Source organism: Lycium ferocissimum, chromosome 6 (genome assembly GCF_029784015.1).
Source record: "Lycium ferocissimum isolate CSIRO_LF1 chromosome 6, AGI_CSIRO_Lferr_CH_V1, whole genome shotgun sequence".
In the NCBI taxonomy this organism is placed as follows: domain Eukaryota; kingdom Viridiplantae; phylum Streptophyta; class Magnoliopsida; order Solanales; family Solanaceae; genus Lycium; species Lycium ferocissimum.
Genome location: NC_081347.1, coordinates 71,498,884 through 71,523,422, shown reverse-complemented (window position 1 = coordinate 71,523,422; position 24,539 = coordinate 71,498,884). Strand labels below are relative to the sequence as shown.

Here is a 24,539-nt window from a genome sequence, read left to right as displayed (position 1 = left end):
TTGATAAAAGGTCTCGGGTTTGCTATTTAGGAATGGAAAAATCCTTGTTGAGTGTGCTTCCACCTTTGATGATCTTTATGCGGCGTGAATTCAGATTAATCAGAATACCAAAGCGAGCACCGAATATCGAGGGAAAATTTTTTTTTAAAAAAAAAATTGATCTATTGGCAAGTTGGTCGTATAAATAGCCAATGCAGATCAAAGATTTAACCTTAATGTAAAAACGTTTAACGTTTTTAGTATTGAACTCGTTATACTTTATCATGTATAATACTTATTCAAATTTTAGTTGATTTTTACATATATATTTCGCTTTGAAATTATTGGTTTCAAATGACATCGCTGCCAAAGAGTTGCATCCGGCATCAAGGACTGATGTAGAATTTAAGTTACTGATTCGGGAGAACCAATAAGTTTTTGTTCAAATTCTGTTAAAAAATCCATCAAGAAGGACAAAATTTAAATTTAGAATTCAGTTACAAACACTTAGGAGTCGTTTGATTTGAACTCAAGTTATGATGGGAATAATTATGTTGGGATAAGTTATACTGGGATTATTTATGTTGGGATTAGCTATCTTGATATTATTTCTTATTGATTGTTTGGTTTGTTATATTAACAGTAACATGCATTGCATAACTTTTAAGAAAAAGTTATTTGTTTACAAAAATACCCTCCACTTATGTAGTAGAAAAAGGATTTTGAGTACCTCAGGGCTATTTTAGTCAATTTTACTATTTTATCCTAGGATAAGTCATCCCATGATTACTATTCCATCCTCTGATGGGTATAAGTTATCCCAGCACTATTTTTAATCCTGGGATAGCTTATCCCATGATTAGTAACCAAACAAAGAATAAGTTGGTACTAAATTTTTATTCCATAACTATTTTTACTTATTCATCATACCAAATCATTCCTTAAAGTACTATCCTACTATTCAAAACTCATAAACTTCAAATTCCGAATTCATCTCTCTTCGACACCGAAATAAAGAGTACCTGAGAAAAAGAATTTATTTGTTGTGCATCACATATTCAAAAAGAATAAGAAATACGAACCCTACCTAACTCATAATATATTCTACCCGTGAGGAGTTTATGATATATTAAGGGCTTCTACAAAAAGATTCCCAATACTCGTGAACTTTAGAGTAAGTTTAATCACATTAAATTAATATTTAAAGGAAGCTTTGTTAGGCAGAACCTTTTTGGGGTAGCATAGGTGAGGAAAAATAATTGAAAAGATTTTGCAAAATAAGCTTACATCAAAAACGTCTTGAAACAAATATGTACATGTGGAACAATTGAAATTGGCCTTCTCTATTTCAATCTAGAAAATTTTCACTTTTTTATTTATTTCCTTTGATTTTTCAACTGGTTTTAATCAGTCATTATCAGCCACGTCAATAAAATCTTAAAGGCTTGTGGTCACACAAAAAATTTGGAGTTTTGTTGATTATTCAAATAATAGCTCCTACTCCAATTCATAGAAGAAATTCCCATTTATAGTTATAAAAAATTCTTCATGTACCAACAAATTATATTGGAGGATCAAAGAATCCTATCTTTTTGGATGCTTATCCTTCCCCGTCATCACCCACACCAAACTAATAACAAGAAAGGGGGAAAAAAAAAACTAATTAATAAGTATCAACCAAAATGAAAACTAATTAATAAGTATCAACCAAAATGTACACAATAAATTGGAGTTTTTTCTAAAAGAATAAAATGGAGTTATAAAAGGGCAGGTAAAGCGTCTTATTAACTTGTATATGGCCATGGTTACACATTTTTTATGTACTTATTTTCTTGTGGCTCCTTGAATAGAAGAAAAGGGCAAAAATATAATAGAACAATGTTGGTAATGTTAGAATTTCATAGCTTAATTTTTTATTATAGTACTAACTACTATATTATAGCTTCAATATAGAGTCTAACAATATTACACGTGATGGTCCTCGCTGAGAAGTGTGGTGGGATGGTTCGGATTTAATTTCTCCATGCTCAATAAAAAAAATTGGGTTTGAACTATGTGAATGAAGAGCGATTGTTGTTTAAAGAAAAGACAAACAATAAAAAATATTTAATATTTAGCCATTTCAAATCAAATTCAAACCTGAAAATTTGAATTTAAAAATCACGGGTTTGAATTTTCAACTTCATTACTGCGGCACAAAGTAGGGAAATAGCCAAGCCTAACTTTAGACCTTCTGAAGTTGAATTTTAAAATTTGAAATTTGAAGGCTTAGCTAGCTTCTAACTTCAGATATTCAAGATAAAGTTTGAGAACTTTCGACCAAAAGGCCTCAAGCTGGGAACTCTATACAAAATCTAATCTTAGACTCAAATGTTTGAAGTTCGATAATTCAGATCAAAGTTGGCATAACCTTTATAACTTGGCATTACTCTCCCTCTTACATGAACTTTGTGCATAAAGTTTATAACTTGGCATTACTCTCCCTCTTACATGAACTTTGTGCATAAAGACTCAACAATTCAGAATAAACATTCCTAATATGTGCTTAGAAGTGTTTTACAATATTTCTTTGATGAATAAAGATCAATATTGTTCCTTTTAAAGAACCCACGCGAGATGCATGGTATATACAAAGCAAAAACTTAAACTCCTAGGTCAATGACATATTTTTTAAAGTAGCATTATAATTGATCCCTTATATGTTATTATTGTCTGATTTTGGGATTTAAAATTTACCAAAAACGAAGAATGGAGGACAGTAACAGCGGGTTATACTTTAAATAATTTTAAAAAACTGAATATATTTGAAACTATGCCATTACAAACGGGCACCTGATGACATTCCTACTAAGTGTTTTATTATGAGTCTATCTAACTTGAATCTGAATTAATCGAGCCAATAAATTTCCGAATATAAAATAATAAAAAGAGGGAGATACGTGACGGTCTTGAAATTGTAGCATTCATACAATCAATCAAATATAATAAGGACTTTGGAAGAACGTAATAAAAATTTCTCTAACATGGTCGAAAGAATCTTCTTCCCAAAAAAATTAAGAAGAGAAAAATCAAAAGTCTTGTCTTTATTCATAAGTCCTATCATAATCATATCTCAAAATCGATATTTAAAAGTTTGATAAGTACGGCATGTGATGTGAAGCCTAAATCATATGCTTACTACTTAAAAACAATTACTAATATATACTAACATGGCAAATTATTATTGGTTTCTGAGATAAAATATTTCATCAAAAAGATTAATTAAAATTCAAAATGTACATTCTATAACGGGTCCATCATTAGAGCTAATACATAGTTCAAATAGGACGGCTATATTAGGATTTATCTTTTTTGATTATTTATTTTCTTTGAATGTTCTCATGTGGGGAAGCCATATAAAATCTCCAAGATTCTCAATTATTCAAATCAAAGTGGGACAGATATTAAATTTTTTTGTAGCTGTGTATGATTGATGACTTCAAGTATAATTAATTTACGGATTAATTTAACAGAAGATTATTCACAAGACTGAAATTTCAATACAACCAAAAACTAGTGCAATAGCAGGCCAAGCTGTTTGAAACTTGATGCAATGCAACATACATGTAAAAGATAAAACAAAAACTATATTTTTTGGTTAGATTCTTTGTCCCAAAAGATAATATTGAAATGGCACATTTGGTCCATTACTTTAGGTAGACTGCTGGAACTAATTATAGGTCCATGAAGTTTCAGCAATTATAGAGTACCTCCTAGAGTTATTAAAATTAAATGGCTTAATTTTAATCATCATTAATTTGCAGATACCGAGTTTTTTATTCGAATTATTGTGAACTATTGAAAAATTAATGTTTGAGGAGTATTTCAAGTCAAATAAAATTTTCAGTTCATATAACTTCAAGTGAAACTCATTCTAAAATAGAATTTCAACTTTCAAATACTGTTTTTCCAAACTCATTTGTCAAATACTTCATTTTTTTTCAACTTTAACCATTTGTTGTTCAAATTAACTGCTACTAAATTTTATTACTTTCGCCTCAATCTCGAACAAGTTGCGGATATGAATCTTCAATTCTTTGTTTAAGTTCCATCATGTCAGTTTTTGGGAAGAGTATACAAACAACTAATACTACTACACTTCTGTCTCAAACAAGTTGGAATCGGTTATATGAATCATTTCTCTATTTAAGCTCAACTCATATCAATTTTTCGAATGGTAGGAAAAATAAAATTAAATAAAAAGATATGTTAGGGACCTCAATTTGTTTTGTTCTTGCTCACTGTCAACTTCTCTTTAGTCCACTAAAAATTTCAAAGCCTTTTTTGATCATATTTGATCCTTTTGTATCCCAATTTGTATGGATGATATCTCACCCATCCAATAAATCTTCTTCCTCAATACTCCCACTCGAACTAAAAGTGCCAAAATATTTTTTGTTTTTGGACCCACCAATTACATGCACACTCTAAAAGCCAAAAATCACAAGGGGTTTTTATTCTTTTTCTTCTGGGGTATTGTCTTTTATATCAATTGATGAGTGTTTGAAATGTGGCACAATTATAACTGTCGGTGGCTATTGGCTATTGGTCATTTTTTGGATTTTGGATATGAATATATATCATGAAGCACTCATTAGGTTGGGTATCCAAGGCCAGCACTTTGCCAAAAAAAAAAAAAAAAAAAAAAAAAATTATAACCCAAAAATTCTCGAAGTTTAATTAATTCATAACTAATAGAAAATAAGGTATTAGCGACGGACAAAATTTCATGCTAATCTCATTTAGCCAAGGATTAGCGACAGATTATAAGAAAATATAATTAGGGAGGAGCTATTTAGTGACAGATTAGCTAGGGATTACCGACAAATTCCGTAGCTAATTTCATGTTCTCTTGTATATATAATGAGTCCGCTTCTTTATTCGTTTTATTTAACTATTATATTGTAACAAAATTTTCGAACTCAGTGACATGTCCTACCAGTGACGGAAATAGAATTTTCACCAAATAAATTCATCATTTATTATAAACATAAAAAAATCTTGAATATATGGTGTAAATTTTTGGCCAAAAAATTGGGGCGAACCCTCTTCTGCCCTTCGAACTCTGCCCCTATTTCTAACCTGCACAACATATATAGACGATGTGATAAGATTTCAGTAATGAAACAGATTAAAATAACCTAGTAAATAACATTTTGCTTGGTAAATCGTTAGTGCTTAATACCTCAATTAGACATAAATGTCTTTTTCCTTCACCTTAGTCATTATAGTTTGACTTAAGCAATAGCATGATAAGCATCATTAACTTAAAGGTTGTGGGGGAGAAATGTAGTTAAGGACGAATTGCATCATTAGCTATCATAAAATTCCTTTTTAAAGCCAAAAGATTCCCCCAATCTTTATTTTATGGTGTTGCAACATGCAAGATAACTATATCACTTAGCGTTAAAAGGTACTTAATTCTCAAACATTCACTAATTATTATCAAGAAAATTTCTTTGAAGTACTATATCTTGTAGTATTATTTATCTAGTATTTTTCCCAATAAGTGCCGCTCATATTTGTAAAAATGTATATCATAATTTACATAAAATACTCCAAAAGTTTTTTGGGAATTAGATGGCATCCCTCACTGAGTAAGAGAGTAAGTCGTCAATCCCTTAATAACAACATATAACATACTGTATTTGCTAGGTTACCAATGAACATTTTATTAGAGATTTCTAATTCACTCTTGTGCAATTTTTGTTGAAGCATATACTCCGGGAAGATACACGACCTACAATTTTAAAGTGGACTTTCCATTTATTAGCTAGATAGAAAAGATCAATAAGATTTTGCTATTGGTAGTAGCGCAAACCCCTCTGAAAATCCTTACAAAACCGATCGATCGATAATGGACAAGTATAGCATAATCATTGTACAATCCGAATTAATTACAAGAATCCAATTTTTCTTGAATGTAACTTTTAAAATATTCCCCTATTATTAGTTTGACCCCCTGTTTCTCTAAGTTATTTAATTAAGGGTAAATTTGAACTTTGAAGACTAAAGTCAATTATTCAAAATTTCAAAGAGATCTACGAAGTACGTTAACGTGCCATGAATATTAAGGTTTCTATGGTCCATTTAATAATAAATTGCTTATGTAGATCAATTAATTGTAACTAGTTAAATAATTGAAGGTTGAATTGGGTTGTGCAAAGATTTGATCAGTAACAATTAGTATTCTAATGTTCTAAAGCTTAAACAAATATGGAGTAAGCAATTAGTGTACTATATTTGAGATGCAAATTATGTAGAGTTTGCGTATTCAAAGGATAATTCTTTTGCTCATCTCAATGACTTAAAATATTAATAGCAAGAATTAGATCATTCGAGGAAACGTCAAAATGTAGCTTCTAATAAGGAGATCAGCATAGAGAGTAGTGAAGTCAATAAATAAGTTTGTTTTTCTTTGTTCAAACTTCAAAGCATATTTTTTCATATTAACATTTATTTGTAATTATCTTGTAAATAATTTGACTATTCTTTGTTCAAAGCATATTTTTTCATATTAACATTTATTTGTAATTATCTTGTAAATAATTTGACTATGTAAATATTTTAAGTTACATAATCAGTGCGTAGAATTAGATCATTTTTGTTGTCAGAGTAGCTTCAATTTTTGTTACAGAGCAAGCATATGATGTAATGCTCATATTACATGGTGATATTACACAAACTAATTTATTAGAATAAGGACTCAAGTTTGTCCTTATACTATATCCAAAATTACTTAATTTTATTGTTTATGATATACCTTAGGTGCATTCATACTTGTCATTCGTAAGTCACCTGATATTTATTTTATGAAATTTATGCGCCGTAAAATTGGTGGACTCCATGTATCAGAATAGTTCAAGAAAGGGTCCAAATTTACCCTACTTTGACTATTTCTAGAATTATTCTCGCATTGGAGCTCCATTAAAAGTCAATGACAAATTAAAATGAAATTTTTTCTAACAACACAAATATAAATGAACTCAAAATATAACGTATGGATAAAATTAAACAATTTTGGATATTACATGACAAATTTGACCCCCAGCTCTTTTCCTTATTTTACCCGAAGCTCATAGGTCAACTGGAAGGGTTGTTTGGTAAGTTGGGAAAAAGCTAGCAAAAGAACAAAAAATTAATGAAGTGCAAATTGAAGACTTGAAATAATCATGTCTTCTAGGCTAAGATTTCCTCTCTTGTGTTTCTCCTTTTTATAGTTTTAGTTTGAAAGGGAGAAAATTACCATAGTTTCTACTGGTGGGACGGATAGGATCCTTTTATTAGTCTGAGGTACCGAGTTCGAGCTTTGAGTATGAAAAAAGAAATCGTGCTCCCCCTGTCCCGATTTAAATGTCTTACTTTCCTTTTTGGTATGTCCAAAAGAGTGTCTATTTCTCTATTTAGTAAGTTAACAATTCGAACATCCTACATGGCAAATTTAACCACACGATTCAATGATACACATCTTTAATTTAGGACAACAATATTAAAAAATCTTTCTTTATTTCTTAAACTCCGTGTCTAGTCAAACTAAAACACTTAAATTGGACAGAGGGAATAGTAAAGAGCGCTTTCTAGCTATTTGAGTTATAAACAGGCGTAAATCCGAATTAACCAAACTCGAAATAAATACCGAACATCGAGTGGGACACCAAATAAAAGAAAGGGAGGAAACAAAGGGAAATTTTGGAAAGGACTTTTATAGATCACATGGTTTCAATGAATGCTCTCTCCACTCCCAAAAACTTTAGCTACCTTATATTCCTTCAATATTGCCTCTTTTTCACTTTTTGAGTTTACCATGCCATTAGTGTTAAGATTTCTATGTCAATCATTTAATTATAAACTAATCTTGCTGATTAAATTAATTGTGATTAGTTAATTAATTGAAAGGGTGAGTTGGACGGAGCTTAGATTTTTCGAATAGCAATTAAGTAGTATTATAATTTCTTAAGACGTAATTAATGGGGGAGACAAAATATAAGTTTACGATATATTAATATGCATTTAAATCAGAGGATAATTCTTTTGCTTATCTCGATTATTTTACTTACAATAAAGCGCCAAGTGAGGAGATCAGCATAGGGAATAGTGAACTTAAAAATAAATTCCACTTCTCTTTATTTAATTTCCTATTTTCTTAAATAAAAATAACAATTCCCTTTAAACTTCCATCTTACCTTAGTTGTCCGATTATATCGGTCTAAAGACACTCTTAACGTAATACGAATATCGTTAAACTTTGAATATAATTTCTCTTTCTTATCAATTTTGTGTTTCGTATTTTTTTCATCAATAAAAATCGATCTCAGGAATTCATGAGACTTCTCTAAAACCCCTTTTTCCTTTTGTTTACATAATATGAGGGGATGGAGGCCCCTTTTTGGTTTTAATAACCAGTAAAAATCATGTATTTGTCTTAAGAAATCTATTGAATAACAAGTTAACAACAACATACCCAGTGTAGTTCCACAAGTGGAGTCTGTCATCTATGGGGAGGATAAGTGTACGCAGACCTTACCCCTAACTTGAGAGCTAGAGAGGTTATTGCCGATAGACTCTCGGCTCAAAGAAGAAATCTATTGAATATATACAAAATTATTAATTTAGAACTTACTAACTTTAAAAAAAATTAAAATCCTGAATCAATAATCTTTAAATATGAGCTCCGCCTTTAAGTTTATGTGAACGCATAACTAATCCTCAAGATGCCCCCTCTCCCATGATAGTGCAAGAAAGCTAAGCCTGTTTGTTTAGCTGGAAAAAGCTGTGAAAGGTGGTTATTAAGAACAATAAAAGAAAAGCAAAGGCATGAAATTAAATTAATCACGTTTCTTGTTGTGTGTCTCTTTAATCGATCTAGTCAAAAGGGGGTAAAGGAAAGGAAACAAAGGGGGAAAAAGGGGTGGAAATGTGTTACATAACACATGGTTTCAATCAATGCATTCCCTAATCCCCAAAGAGTTTAGCTGCCTCACATTCCCTCCATGACTCCTTTCCTTCAACTCTCCCAAACAACCCCCACCCCCACCTCCACACGCACACATATTGATAAAAATTTATTTGCATTGGATATTTATACAAATTAATAAGTAGATACTTCCTTTGTCCCAAATAAATATCGCTTTAGCAAAAAAAATTTGTTCCAAAATAAGTGTTGCTTTAGAAATTCAGGACAAAAAAAGCGGGTGATCTTTTATCCCCCAAACCCTCAAAAACCATTTACTCAATAATTATTTTGAATTTGTCAAATTTTAGTTAACACTGCCCTTTAAGTCTATTCATATTATCAATATTTTAAAAAATCTGCATATTTCTTAAGGGAAAAGTTTTGTAAATGAAAAGAGTGACATCATGTGTATTCCTTGTAAATTCTATTGAAATTAAATGAAGGTGAAAGGCAAGAATGATTTCTTCTAGGGCTGGAAACAGTAATAAGTAGTTAGTTAAATTAGTTAGCTAGGATAAATTCATGATTGAATCATGTTCGGGAAAAAGAACGGTAATTATGGTGTTGATTAATTTTCATGTACAACCATTGAAGATGTAAAATGTGACATTCGTAATGAAGGACGAGTCAAAGAGAAGGACTAACATATTTCTAATCCGGTAAGTTTAGTCAAATTTCACATTAAAAAGAGAGAGAAAGTGAAGATCGATGTTATATAAGACAACACAAGTTCACATGGTTAACACTTTTTTGGCTCGATTATGGCCTAGCCTAAGAGACAAATTTGTGAGGCACGTTAGACCAAAAGAGATAATACATGTTATGGACTTAGGTTGTGACAAATACGATATTAAAATAAGACCACCATAGTTCGATGATAGGAAAAACCTCAACGAAGACATTGAATCTCTAAAGGGAATGTACATCCCATGATGAGGCTGAGGCAAATCTGAAAAAAATACTTACAAACTTCTAGGCTGGTAAATTTTATGAAAAGAAAAAATAAGATTATGAGTAGAATTAAAGTTGTATTTAGAGTTGCTAAATGCTTCATTGACACAAGGACCTTATTAAACTGTCCCTCATTAAGAATGACAGCAGGCTTTCTGTCCCAAACATTTATGAATGAATGACAAATCATTCAATGAAGTTAGTTTCCTTCACTAAATTCTGCAATTACTTTGTACTTATTGGAGCAGTTAATTTTCTTCTCTAAATCAACTGCCAGCTGAAATTTCCAAATAAAAAAAGGACAGAGTTCATTGATTTCAGCCCTTTAAAAAAAAATAAAAAAAAATCAGTTTTTGTCATGACAAGCTCTTCCCCTAACTTAGATCAATCAAGTTTCTTTTTTCCCCCCAAAAGGTGAAATTGACCAATGTTCTAACAAATCATGTGATAATTCAAGTCAACGGCACATATTGTCCGTCTTAGCTCAACTGACCTTACAAATTTGTCCTTCGGCCTGTGTCATCAACAAATCCATAAATGCATATATTGTGTGAACTTGTGTTATACTTTATAAATCTCTTCACTTTTCTCTCTTTTTTGATGTGAGATTCCCCTTAAGTTGAACATGCACTCTTCTTCTGAAACTTGTCATCCTAAGAACCTTTCGGTTCTTCATTTCGATTTATTCTCATCAGTCAGCCCTCCATCATAAGCGTCACAGTGTATTTCTTACAATCATTTCGAATAAAAAAGTATTCTTTCCAAAGGTGATGGATCAAGAATATTTTTACAATGTCAATAATGAGTAATAATCGATAATACTGTACACATAATATAAAAATTCTTTATACTATAATGTATATAATTTTTTTCAAAAAGTTGAAATAAAATAAACAAACGAAATTGCCAATATCAATTTGAACACTATCAATTATCTCCTTCTCCTTTTCTTCCTCCATAAGTAACATAGGAGAGCAAAATATTATTTAAAAAAAATGACAAGTTTAACCCCAAAATCAAAATACTAATGAACAAATTGTATTATGAACAAAAAAACACTACAAAAACTCCCAAAAAAATATATAAACCTGTGATTTTCTTTTTTTTCTTAACTAACTAACAATCACTATAAGCTATAGAATCCAAAGGAGAAGAACACAAATACTTCTTAAAAACATAACTAACATCTAAATTACTATTTCCACGCCTAATAATTGGAAATTTCGAAGTATTAAACGAATTAGAACCCGATTTCGAGTTCAATAACCCAGTGAGTGAACTCAGTTCATGAATTGACTCACCCGATACGATCAAATTCACATTCTTCAATATAAACTCATTCCCAACAAGTTGATTAAACAGTACCGACTCTGATACCAAGTTTCTCCTTTTATGTTGCATTATAACCCGAACAATCTCCGTTAACATCGCGTTCGCGAGTCTACGTACTCCTCGGGCCCCACCAAAAACAATGCCCGGGTTAATTTGTCTTTTCTCGGAATTCTTTCTCTTACTAGGAATTGTTGTTAATATAACGGATTCAGGACTATGATTCTTGAGTTGACTCAGTGAGTCACCCAGTACGATAAATTCCTTTACGTCCACTAACATTACGTGCTTGTAATTCCTTCGTACCCGGCCCAATAACATCGGGTAACAAGCCCATCTTCTCAAACTCATTGGAACATGTTCTAAAAAACCCGATAACGAGTTCTCGGTATCGAGTTCGCCTACATCAAAACTCACCACCGAGCCATAACTCAACCGAGTCGACTCGTGATGAGTCAACTCGGTCACGTTCCCGTTACTGTTATTATTACTGCTCCGAATTTTCCTACCCCATATTGGTTCTCCACTTTCCTTCTCTTTCAGACCCGAAATCACAAAGCGGGTCGGGTCAAACAGGGTCGGGTAGGAACTGGCCGGGTCGAAATTCGAGGTATAATTCTTGAGGAGCTTCAAGAAAGAGTTGTTCTCTGCGACAGTGACGTTGTCGAACGAACTGGTTCTGGATGAAAATATAAATACAATGTCGGATTTACAAGTGGATCCAGTTCTGTGCACCAAACGAAGGAAGTACTTCAGTTCTTTTACCGTTACAGATTCGGTCACGTGTGCGACAATGACGTCTTGCATGGCTCTTGTTCCTCTTCTATACAACGAACCCATACCTTGCAATGCATGTGGGAAGAACACCAACGGTTTTTGTCGGGTCGAAACGGGTCGGGTCGGGAGTGGGTGTTTTTGTTTGTGATATTGTATGGTATTTGTGGGTTCGAAAGTTGAGAGAGTGAAGAGGAGAAGTGTGATGAATATTAAAAGTGCGCAAATTGAAATTGTTGATTGTGCTTTGGAAAGAAGATGAGATGAATTGGAACGCTTGAGGATTGTGTTAATGGATTTAAATGATGGAGAATATGATGATGAAGACAAAGAAAAGTTGTGTTTTTTGTTGTGAATATTGTTGTTGTTGTTGATATTGTTATCATCTTCTTCTGGGAAAAATATGAAGAAAAAACCCATACCCCAACTTTCTTTACTAATGCTGCTATTGTTGGTGTTGTTATTGTTTTCTTTGGTTTTTGTTGTGAATTTCATGCCTACTATATTTACTTTCTCTCACACAGATAGACAGTGGGTTTTTCTTTCTGTTTCTCTATCTAGAAAGCTTTGTGGTTTTGTGATTGTTATTGATGTTGTGTTTCTCTCTCTCTCTCACTAAGTGGTTTTCAAGGTTCCCACCTCCATATATATGGAGTTTCTCTGTTGTCCTCTTTCTCTTAAAGGTGTTAATGTGTTATTAGTGATGGAAATAAATTAGAACAAAGTTGCATGTATAACAATAATATAATAGACAATAATAATTTAGTAGATTTTGATCAAATATAAAATTCCCAAAATATCGTCTAAAGCGTGAGTAATTACTTAGGGTGGTTTGGTAGATGGTTAGAGTTGTGGTTTTAGCAAATACAGAGATTAATTAGGAGAGAATCTATGCATTATTAGCTATGTCTGGTTTAGTTATTCATGTGTTAATAATTAGTTACTCCTTCCATTTCAATATAAGCGTACTTAGCATTTTCACGGCCCTTAAGAAAACACTAACCCCTAGAAAAAAAATATTTGACTAAACATCCCTTATTTAATAAGACTCTTGCTTATTTATTGCATCGATTAAATAAGGGCAAATCTGAAAAAATGAAATTAATTCCTTCTTGATTTTGTAAATGAACACTTATTTTGAATCAAAATAAAAAGATTAACTGACACTTATTTTGAACCGTAGGGAGTATATATGTATTTGTCATGCGGATTTCTGAACTGCATACAAAGATCATATCAAATTTATCTAGGTACCAACCAGAGTACCATATTCGGATAAAAAAGAGTGTTCACTTAGCCATTTGCACACCCCTTAAGAAAAAGATTAGTGGTGTCTCTTTTTTAAGTTAGATTTTCTGTGTGTTTAAATTTTGGGCAATAAGAAGTTGTCACGTGTAATTTAAAAAAATAATAATTCATTGTTGACCGTTAGTCAAAGGACATAAGTGAGTCAAAATTGGTGGATGAAGGGTATATTTAGACCTCTTGTAATAGTTCAAGGACATTTTTAGACCTTTTCCGTTCACGAAATAACAGGTTTTGTAAAGTTCTAATTGGACTCAAACACAATTGAAATCACAAAATTAATTAATGAGACTTTCTTTTATAAAAATAAATTTTCTTCTAGTTGAATTATTTTTAAAAAAAGTCGTAATTGCATTTCTTAACTTTAATTTAGAAATCATCTTTGGGGCAATTAACTTTCAATTGATGTGATCTTCTATTGTGTTACATGAAAAATTATAGAACTCAATCTTTTGTGGGCAAGTCAATTTTTCGACTTCTTGTTTGAAAATTTTAAAGTGTACAGATATTTACATATAGCATCACAGATCCCTGATTAATTAGGCAAAAAGTACTTCTTTTCCATCGAGTAACATATTCTCTAGAAGTTCTAATTTGGCTCAGATACAATAAGCTAAGGACCACAAAATTAATTAACAAGATTTTCCCTTGTGGTAAAATTTTCAAAAATATACAGCCTTTGAAATATTTACCCACCTATATGAAAATAGTTCTTTTTTGACTGAATTGTCATTGGCATAATCTGAGTACCGAAATTATTGGTTGAACTTTGTTTTGATCAACTTTTAAAGCTATCATTCCACTTTAATAGATGGGGTATAATTTAGTTGGTGGTTATTTCTTTACCAATGTTGTGCATGCTTGAGCTTAACTTAGCAAAAAAGTTTAACAGAAACAATAGTAGGCACTATTAATTTGGATGGTTAATCCAGCCTAAATACGGTAATTAGCTTTCATTCCACTCTAAGAGATGGAGTATAAGTTATAAGTTGGTGGTTAATTTTTACCAATTTGGTGCATGATTCCAACTCAACTTTAGCAAAGATTAAAAGAAACAATTGTAGGCACAATAAATTTGGATGGTTAATCTTAGGCTAAATGCGGTAATTTTGTACACCTAATTCCCAAATATGAGTAATTTTGATGCAATTCAGAATAAGAAACAAGTCGCACAATTTAACATGATATGATATTGCGCAAAATTTTTAAAATCAAATCTTATTGTCAGTCTATCACTCATCAACAAAATGTTTTCACATAATTGACATGTTAAAAGTACTCTTTTGGAGCAAGAAAAAAAATTCTAAATTATTACCCCCTCTATCCCAATGTATGTGACACGTTTTGCTTCTCGAGATTTAAACTGCATGAACATTGACCAACATCTCAAGGTATATTTTTTCACCAAATTAATATGAGAAAAGTTGCAATTTATACTACTTTTCATGTAGTTTTCAATATATAAATTTTAATTTTAAAATATTGAATTAATCTAATCTGATTTAGCTTCAAAGTTTAATCAAATTGACTCTAGAAAATTGAAAAATACCACATAAATTGTGACGGAGGGAGTACTAAAGAAAATTTATCTGACTTTTGAAGTGACAATTGGACATATAAGCATATTCTTAATTCAAAATCTACGTTAAGATTTCATTGAAAATTAATTTGTCAATTTATGATAGGACAATGTAATAATAGGCAAAAGGTGGGGCTGCTATGAAAGTGTCGGTGGACAGAAGGGGCAGACTTTAATAAATGAGGAAAATGTGTGTATTAATGCTAATGAGCACTAAAATTAGAGGGGCCACCCTACAGTTTGTTGACAAGTTTTTGGCTTTGTGGTTATAGTTTTCAATTGCTATAATTTATAGTCCTACTATTTTTATTTCTGCTGCTTTAAATTTTTCTTGCTGTATTAAGAAATTATCTGAATAAATAAGTCAATTATTACAGAAGAAAATTCCATTTATAATCAGGAAATACTCTTGTGGCAATCTAATAATGTACAGGTTGAATAAACAATAATTGTAACTAGTTGTCCCTATCAAGACATGCAACAAGTAAATAATAATAAAATATAAAAAAGAGTCGCATGAAATTTGAATAAGAGATAATAATACTTTTGGTCTGCGGTTGTTAGTAAATTCTAGATTTAGTCTTTGTCATGTATGATGAAGCACATTTAACTTTTAATTAAAATGTATTTTTCTGTCCTTAATTTTTATAGGAAATATGTTACCTTGAGATTATTTTTAGAACTATATTACCCTCATATATGAAAAGAATACAAATTTAATATAGCACTTAGGTAATTAAATGATGTAATGGTTAATAATTATCATTAAGTTTTTGAAGATTTACAAGAAGAAGAATTAACTTTAAAGTATAAATTTCAGTTAATTGAAAGTTATCAGGACCTAAATCATAATTTTGAGGAATAATAACACAAAATTTCCATTGCACAACTTGAAAGTATGTTTCCACGTATAGAATTGTACATGTGAAGAGACTTTTACTTCCCTTAGTGAATTTATTCTACGCAAAACTGAATTAGTCGAGTTAGTAAATTTTGAATACCAAATTTATTAAACCAAAACCATTCATTTTCCTCCCTTTTTTTCTTTTTGAAGATGTAAGGAATATTATTTAAAGTATTTTTTTTCTACCAAACATAAAAAGACAGAGAAAGAAGAAAAAAGATTTGTTAAGAGATCCACCATGTCAGTCTTGTTTGTGAGAGTCAAACTGAACCTCCATTATGGTCTTTGTCCCAATAAAGTATTTGTTTTTTTTATATGTCAAAATACGAATTATTTATGGTGATAATTTCATAGAACTTTCTATGAAACATGTGCTTGTTTGGTTGTTATTACTAGGAAAGTGGCAGCTACAGTACTTTGGCAAGTATGCACTGCACAATGCACATATTATTAGGCCCTTTGGTTCTTGGAACTAAACAAAGAACACATATATATGAACCTGAATTTTATTATGGTAGAGTGGTAAGTACCATTTCATTCCTAATCATATATGCTTCGGATTTGAGTTCGGAGAAGGGTTGGTAGGGAATGTTAAATTTACCTCCAAAAGTGAAAACTTAACATCGCAAATTTGGATTAGTTGGTTCCACAACGAATATCAGACGGATGGAGAAACAAAGCGGGATCAAGCAGAAAATTCTTTTTTCTCCAAGAATTTAGTTTAGGAGTTGATACTCGGGCAATGGAGTCACTTTTGGAAGGGAGCACCGAAGATAAAATTTTCTGAGACGAATTTGGATTAGTCGTGCCCCAAAGCCTGTATTGAATATTAGATGGAAAAAGTAATCTTTCTCTTTTCTTCATTTGAAATTCTGGTATTTGAAAACTTACTGATTCGACTAGATTTTTAGATTTGTGTCAGGTAGATTTATTAGAAAAGATAAAACACTCCTTAATTCCTGTCAAGAGGTTTTCTATTCATTCGACTCCAAGATCTCAAGTTAATTACGAGTGAAGGGATCTCAATTATCCTAGTCACATTTATAGGTGATGAATTTGATCTTTCTCAAAGATTCCTATTGTTTGCTTCTTCTATTTGTACAATTTTTTAAAGATGAGAGAGTAACATGTAAATATATGACGAGTTGAAACTAATTAAACAACAAGATAATATTCGCCGATGATAATTGAAATAAGTGATGTAAGGCGAAATTGTAATTATTAGATTAGACTGTAATATGTTTCACCTTCCCCCTTTCTTGTTTAGGTTAAACAAACATTTTAGTTTTCAAATATATACTAAACGTTCACTTTTTTACTCTATACTCCTATATTACACAATTACTATACGAAGTTTTAATTTTAGCGATATATTGAAAAGACTACATAGATGTTGCCAACTTCAACTAATTAATGACAATATATCCGGTTGGAGGGAGATATAATATTTCCCCTCATATATGTCTGCTCACTTCTAACCGATGGATGAATAATGTAATTTTTTTTGTTTTAGTCCTTCGGTATTTATTAATTCGATTAATTCAAATTCGCGCTGCATAAAATTATTAAAAGGAAAAACGCTCCCTACCAAAAAATATTTCATTTTTAATTCTAAAATGTCATTTTTACTAGAATTTCTATTAAATAAAAAATTTGTTGCAAAATTACGCTTAGTGGTTGCTGATTATGTTTAACTTTCTTACGATGTTTCATCGAAGAGTGTGATTAAATGGTAAGTATTTAACTCTTAACCTAATGTTTAGGGCTTGATTCCCAACGATCCGATCCTCTTCAAGAATAATAGCTAAATCACTTCTCCAATTAATAGACTTTTATTGTGTAAATTCGGATTAGTCGGACCGGTTGATTTTCTCTCTATACACTAAATACTTGAACTAAAGGGTGTAGTCTCAATAAAGTGAATTGAAATCCTTGAAGCCTTCGGATTCAAATTCGCCAAGAAAAAAGACACTCAGATGATTTCTTCTCATTTTGTTCAAAACTTTGATAGACGTGTAGTTTTCGATACTCCCTGTGGCATAAAAAGTAGCATGTATTCATAAAATCAATCGAGGTATGGAAACTGACCGGACATCACGATTATAAAAATAAAAAATAAAAAAAAATCTTCTAAGATTCAAGGAGAACTTTTTTTCTTTCGTTGATATAATTCCTATATATTTAGCTACTGTTATTAGGTAGTCGAAATAGTAAATACTCCACCACTAGTACAACCAATCATATTGTAAACAGTTCTGTTAGCTGTAGCTGGGGCAATGCACCTTCCAGTGCTCCTTTATGACTTCACGCATAAAAAGTCCCACCATGTCTAAATAGATTTATTTCTACCTTTCAAAATATGTACCAAATTTGTACTGACAAGTGCCAGCCATTTAATTACATTTAAATGGTCCTACTTCATAATAGAATCTGATTTAAAATTTAGAATCTATAGGTTCAAAATGAGCGTTATGTTAATCGATGTATTTTTTTTCCCCACATAATACATAATTCAAGAGTCATATATGAGTTCAGTTGCAATCACAGAATTTGTGTTATTAGTTTGTATTTTGTTCTTGAAGACCATTTAAATTAGATGATTTAAGTTATTAATCTTTCTAATTAACTTGTTTCTACGTATCGAAAAGATTAAAAAAGTCAACTGTTAACAATCATTAGTGAACAACTCCTCTAAAAGTTTGAACTAGTTATCTTTCATTATAGACCGATAAAATTTTGGAGCCGTGTGATATGACTTTATTTTTTTAATTTAATTTTTTGCTTATAAAACGATCTGAATATATTAAACTCTTATTTTACATTGACTCCTACACTTATTTCATGGTCTATGCACACTGAAGTCCTAGGAAAGTGTGGATATTTGATTTTTCAATTAGACCCATTTTCTTTTAATTTTTTTGCAATATGGATTTTTTTTTAAGTGGATGCCTCATTTCTATTTGCCTATCCCCGCGAGAATAAATGCTAACACAGTATTTTCTGACTTTTTTTCACATGGAGGGTGAAACAATACAGAATAATCTAAAAGATGAACCTTAAAAGATCCCATCTGGGGAAAAAAGCTTATGCTATAGTGTTGGATTATTGAGCTCATAAGTAGGGGGTGTGATGTGCTTTTATGGGGATCCATTCAAATTAATGTATAAAATAATAATTGTGTTTAGAGTCAAATATTTATGGAAATTCAAGAATTTTTTCTTTCATATATATGGGGTCTGAAAAAACTATTATATTCACGTGAACTCATAACCTGGATCATGTTTCATATCCTACTTTTTACACTATTAGTATCAAAGAAGTTTGTGCGCACGTCGACTATTTCACATGATGCATGCAACTTTCTTCTGATTATTTTATCATATATTGTCTAATTATCACCAGTACAAAGATCGAATAGCTCTACTCACAAAGCTGAGATAAATCGAAGTAAATCACAGTCAAATACTTATAGATATTTAGTGAATTTTTTAATATATATGTATGATTTGGACAAAAGCTATTAAATTTGCGTGAACTCATGGCTCACAAGTTAGCTAGGTCCGCCTCTATCACTCCTACGCCTTATTTTTTTTTTAATTTTTTATTTTTAATTAATCACCAAAGTGTAAGATTTACAACACTGTAGCTAGCTGTACATAGCTAAGCTATTCATCTTCAAAACATCAAATAAACAAAGAGCTAATCTAGAATATAAAACTATGAACTACATTCTGGATCCTAGGAAGAGCTCGGACACAAATGACATAGATAATCTCCTTTACAATGTTTTCCCATGATCTGCTTCTCTTCTCAAATATTCTCAAGTTCCTTTCAATCCACAAGGCATGCGTAATTTCTGTGTACCACATTTTGAATAACTGAGCATTTTGAGACTTGCCTTTTGCTCGACTGACAGCCACTTCAAGTGTTGGTCCCATGTATTAAAGACGTAAGGGTAACTATGCATCCAGTTTAATATTCTAGTAGTTTGTGTGCACCTCAACTATTTAAAGTGGTACATGCAACTTTCTATTGATTATTTTGTCGATATTTACTGCTTCTTACTAGTAAAAATACCGAATAACTTTGTCCGCAAAGTTGAGATAAACAAAAAGAAATCACTCTCCTATGCCATTTATAACGAGTGTTCACTTTTTCTTTTTTCTTTCACAAACACAGTGAAACAATCTTTGTGCTTGATGGGGATGGGGTGTGAACTTAAGAATTAAAGACCAAAATGCCTATAAAGTGGATGAGCTTGTTAAAGTGGATGCAATTGGACCTTCATTTTGGATGAAGAAGAATCTGATGCTAAAAAGTATGAAAAGGATAAAATATAGGCCCAAAAAGATATAAATAGTACTTCCTAGTATGTGAGAGAATAATAATAAGAGCAATTCCCCTCATTGTATTGCTGATACATACATTCACAGTTTGCATTTTCTTGTGTATTAATTAGGAGATATATCACTAAAATTGAAATATATATACCAACCAAGGACGTGTTGTGATGATTGGAATTCCTGCACTCATAATTAAAAGTTCCGTATTTGAATCTAGAAAATAAAAATTCCACTACAGAATGTTCTAACTTCCTTAATGTTCCTACATGGCGTACTAGCTCGAATTTAAATTAGCCTGATTACTGAACATTGGATATCAGAAGATTAAGCCGGATAAAAATATCAAGAAAACAATCACTACATTGTGCACATCCATTATACCATGCATGGAAAAAAATGATTAATTATGTCTTAAAACATCCTGTATATTCCTTTAATCTATTATTAAAATGTCATGAGCCACATACAACTCTATAAGGTGAAACTTAAGGGTACATTTGGTATTAACAAAATATTTTTCTTTTTCTGAAAAATAAGTGATTGTCCGAATCACTACCCTTTTACTTAGGTGGCTCATGGTGTTGAGGATATTATTGGGCCATGAAGATGTGTTAGGCAATTGATGGGCTTCTTGTCTCCAAGAGTCATATATAAGACTAGATATAAGCCTGTTGCCGGATCCTTTGCTCATTTTTTTGCGCGGATTTCCCTTCAAACGTGCTGGTCTTTAATTTTTGCCCCTCATATGTGTGGTTTTTAACTTTTTTCCCCCTGCTACTTAGTTAATAAAAATAACCAGATCTGCTTCACAAGGCATAATTTCTATAACATTATATTTGAAAACTGAACTTTTGCCTTGCTCGGCATAAATTCTCAGAAGAATTAAGTTATGCGACACAAGTTTTGTTTTTTTCTATTATGTTGAGCATTGAAAGTTTTGCCTTGTCTGACATAATTTGTGTGGATGTTATAAAAAATGTGATTGATTTGGACAAAAGCTACTAAGTTCTCGTGAATTCATAGCTTACAAGTTAGCTAGGTCCGCCTATCACTCCTATAACTTATCTTTTTAGAAGATTAATATCCGATTAGTTTACACGCACCTCAACTATTTTTACGTGATAAATGCAACTTTCTATTAATTATTCTGTAGGATATTTGCTAATTATCACCAGTATAAACATCGAATAACTCTACTCACTAAGCTGAGATAAATAGAAAGGAATCACTTACATTTTTTAGGCCTATCTCCTGTGCCATGTTTTATATTTGTGCTCACTTTTTCTTTTTCCTTTCACAAACATAGTGAAACAATCTTTGTGCTTGATGGGGAACCAAAAAGTCTATAAAGTGGATGAGCTTGTTAAAGTGGATTCAATTGGACATTCATTTTGGATGAAGAAGAATCCGATGATCTAAGGTATGAAAAGGACTAAATATTGGCCCAAAAAGATATAAATAGTACTCCCTAGCATGTGAGAGAATAATAATAAGAGCAATTCCCCTAATTGTATTGTTGATACATACATTCACATTTTGCATTTTCTTGTGTATTAATTAGGAGACATGTTAATAAAATTGAAATATATGCACCAACCAGAGATGTATTGTGATGATTAGAATTCCCGCACTCATAATTAAAAGTTCCGCATTCGAATCTAGAAAATAAAAAATAATTCCAAAGAGAGAATGCTCTAACTTCCTTGATGTTCTTACATGGCGTAGTATAAATTAGTCGGACTACTTAGCATTGGATATTAAATGATTAAGCCAGAAAAAAAAAACATATCAGGACAACAATCCCTACATTTTTTGCATTCATCATACCGTTCGTGAAAAAAGATGATTAATTATGACTTAAAACATCATGTATATTCGTTTAATCTATTACTAAAACGTCACGAGCCACCCTATAACTCTATAAGTTGAACCTTATGGTTCCATTTGGCATTAAGAAAAGTATTTTTCTTTCTGTGAAAAATAAGTGATTTCTGAAACCCTTTTACTAAGGTGGCTCATCAAGGCGCTGGAGGATATTATTGGGCCAGAAGATATGTTAAGCAATTGATGGGCTTGTCTCCAAGAGTCTATATAAGACCTGATAGAAGCTCCAAGGTTTGGATCCGTCGAATCATTTTGTTGCGCATTTCCTTCAAACGCACCGGTCTTTTAATTCCCCACCCCCCCCCCCCCCGCCCGCTACTTAGTTAAGGAAAATAACAAGACATGCTTCGCAAGTTATAATTTCTGTAACATTATCTTCGAAAACTGAACTTTTGCATCGCTGGGCATAAATTATGTAGGAATTAAGTTCTGCGGCACAAGTTTTATAGTATTTTTCAGCTTATGTTGAGTGCTGAAAATTTTGTCATGTCCGGCATAATTTACGTGGATGTTATAATACATATGCCGAAGTTAAATGTAAAACTATGCCGAGCAAAATTTAAAATTATGTCATTTTTTCATATTATGTTGATGTTGAAAGTTTTACCTTGTTTGACATAATTTGTGCTATGTCATAATACATATGCTAAAGTTAAATATAAACTATGCCTTACGAAATCTAAATTATGCCGCGCCAAACATGCCGACGGCTTAAAATGAATGACCACCCCGAAAGAGGGACATTTGTGCAAATGAGCTTGGCCCAAGTCAAGGTAAAAATGATGTGGGCCGGCCCAATTTTTGATCCGCTTTTAGGATTGCTAACATGATATTTGAATAGTTTCATACAAAAGCAAAATCTATATCTATATCTATATCTATATCTATATATTATTAAAAAGAGGATAGTTTGCCTTAGGATTGTGACAAGTGACAGCTTAGGATTATGAAAAGTGGTACTTTTAGGACAAAAAGTAGTTAATTAATTAATAACTGTATTAATACGCTCGCAAGACTTCTCGCGCGCTGGTTAAAGTAAAATATATCTCTCTTGTTTTCCTTTGTATATTCATTATCAATTTACATGAATAAAACAAGTATAAGAATTTATTTGAGTCAGAGTACATAAAACTAAAAAATGGTATACAGTTGTTAATGTATCTTATCATGCTTGTAAATTGATTACATGCAAAATTTTAGAAAGACATAGTGATCAAAAGAATATAATGACATTTGAACAATTTAAAGTATTCCGAAAAGAATAGTATCGAACTTGGGAAGGAGAACAAAAGAGAAATTAATCCAGATGATTTCAAATGAATTGTAAAAGAACATTGGGTGTGGGGTTTAAGAAGATGAATGTTGAATTAAAAACCTTCACAATTTTATCATTAGAAATCATGCAAAAACAAATTAGCCAACTAATTTGAGAAGAAAAAAAAAAAACCAAACCAGCAAATATATTTCTAATTTCCCTACGATAGCTTATCCCAAATTTTCGCCCCCTTCTCTTTTATTTGCTTCTATTTCATCTCTAAACCATTCAAAAATGTCAATCATGTAGTAATTCTTAGTTCTCATTACAATGCTAAAGTAAACAAAGCTTCAGGTATATTGACAGTATAAGTGAACAAAGCTTCAAGTATATTCACAATATAAAGTATGATAAAAGAGAGCCTGTAACATTACTTCCCAATATAAGTCAATTCTTTCACCATTCATCTTGTCATCTCTTTTAGTTTCCTTACTTCCTCTACTTCCAATAAAAATATGTAGGAACTTAAAATTTACTTCTCTCTAAGAGAATATGCAAGCTCAAATTTGGTCAAACAATTGATGTGAAATATGAATGGAGACTATCCAAAATCTCAAATGATGTAGAAGAGTTATACAAATAATATTTTTTGCTGTCAATATCTACCGCAATAATTCGCAGGCACCGCAGCACGTTTGCACCCTCCACGACCTATAAAGCAAATCTTAATAATAGTTTAGATACATACAAGAGAGCAATAATGGAGGTTTGGTTCAACGTTTGCAGTGGCCAAAATAGCTCCTAAAAAGCAAAATCACATTGTAAGGTTCTATACAATTAGCGTTCTTAGTCGATTCCAATTCTTGTAACCATTCATCACAAACCAAGTTCACTGAAACCGATTAAGGAAATTATGTTCATATCAGATTTTGCAAATCTGACCTCTAACAGATCAAACTTTCACTCAAAAAAATAATAAAGCCGAAATAAACACAATTGACTAAGTATAATATTAATTGAGTTCATATGAAGATGTCAATCTTCTAAGGAAATCAATCTAGGAAAAAATGTGTTGAATTTAAAGCTTTCGTACATTGGAGAAATATTTAAAATCAATGGTGTCAATCCAAGTCAAAATTATTTGCCTGTCAAAACTATTTATAATGAACTCTTCTATCTACACTCACCTCTAAATATGACAAAATCAAGGTTCAATTTTTTTCTCTATGAATCAAGTATGTTTA

At 31.5% G+C, this 24,539-nt stretch overlaps 1 protein-coding gene across 1 annotated transcript; it reads right to left on the bottom strand.

Annotated features, from left to right (window-relative positions):
- Window positions 1-10,932: 10,932 nt before the first annotated feature.
- On the bottom strand, window positions 10,933-12,676 carry LOC132060299 (uncharacterized). The gene has a single exon (XM_059453272.1). The coding sequence runs from the start codon at window positions 12,518-12,520 to the stop codon at window positions 11,039-11,041; it is 1,482 nt and encodes a 493-aa protein (XP_059309255.1). The 5' UTR covers window positions 12,521-12,676; the 3' UTR covers window positions 10,933-11,038.
- Between the last annotated feature and the right edge of the window lie 11,863 nt (window positions 12,677-24,539).

Bases quoted from the DNA above. Each gene is read 5' to 3' on its own strand.
- LOC132060299 (XM_059453272.1), bottom strand. From the start codon at position 12,520: ATGAAATTCACAACAAAAACCAAAGAAAACAATAACAACACCAACAAT.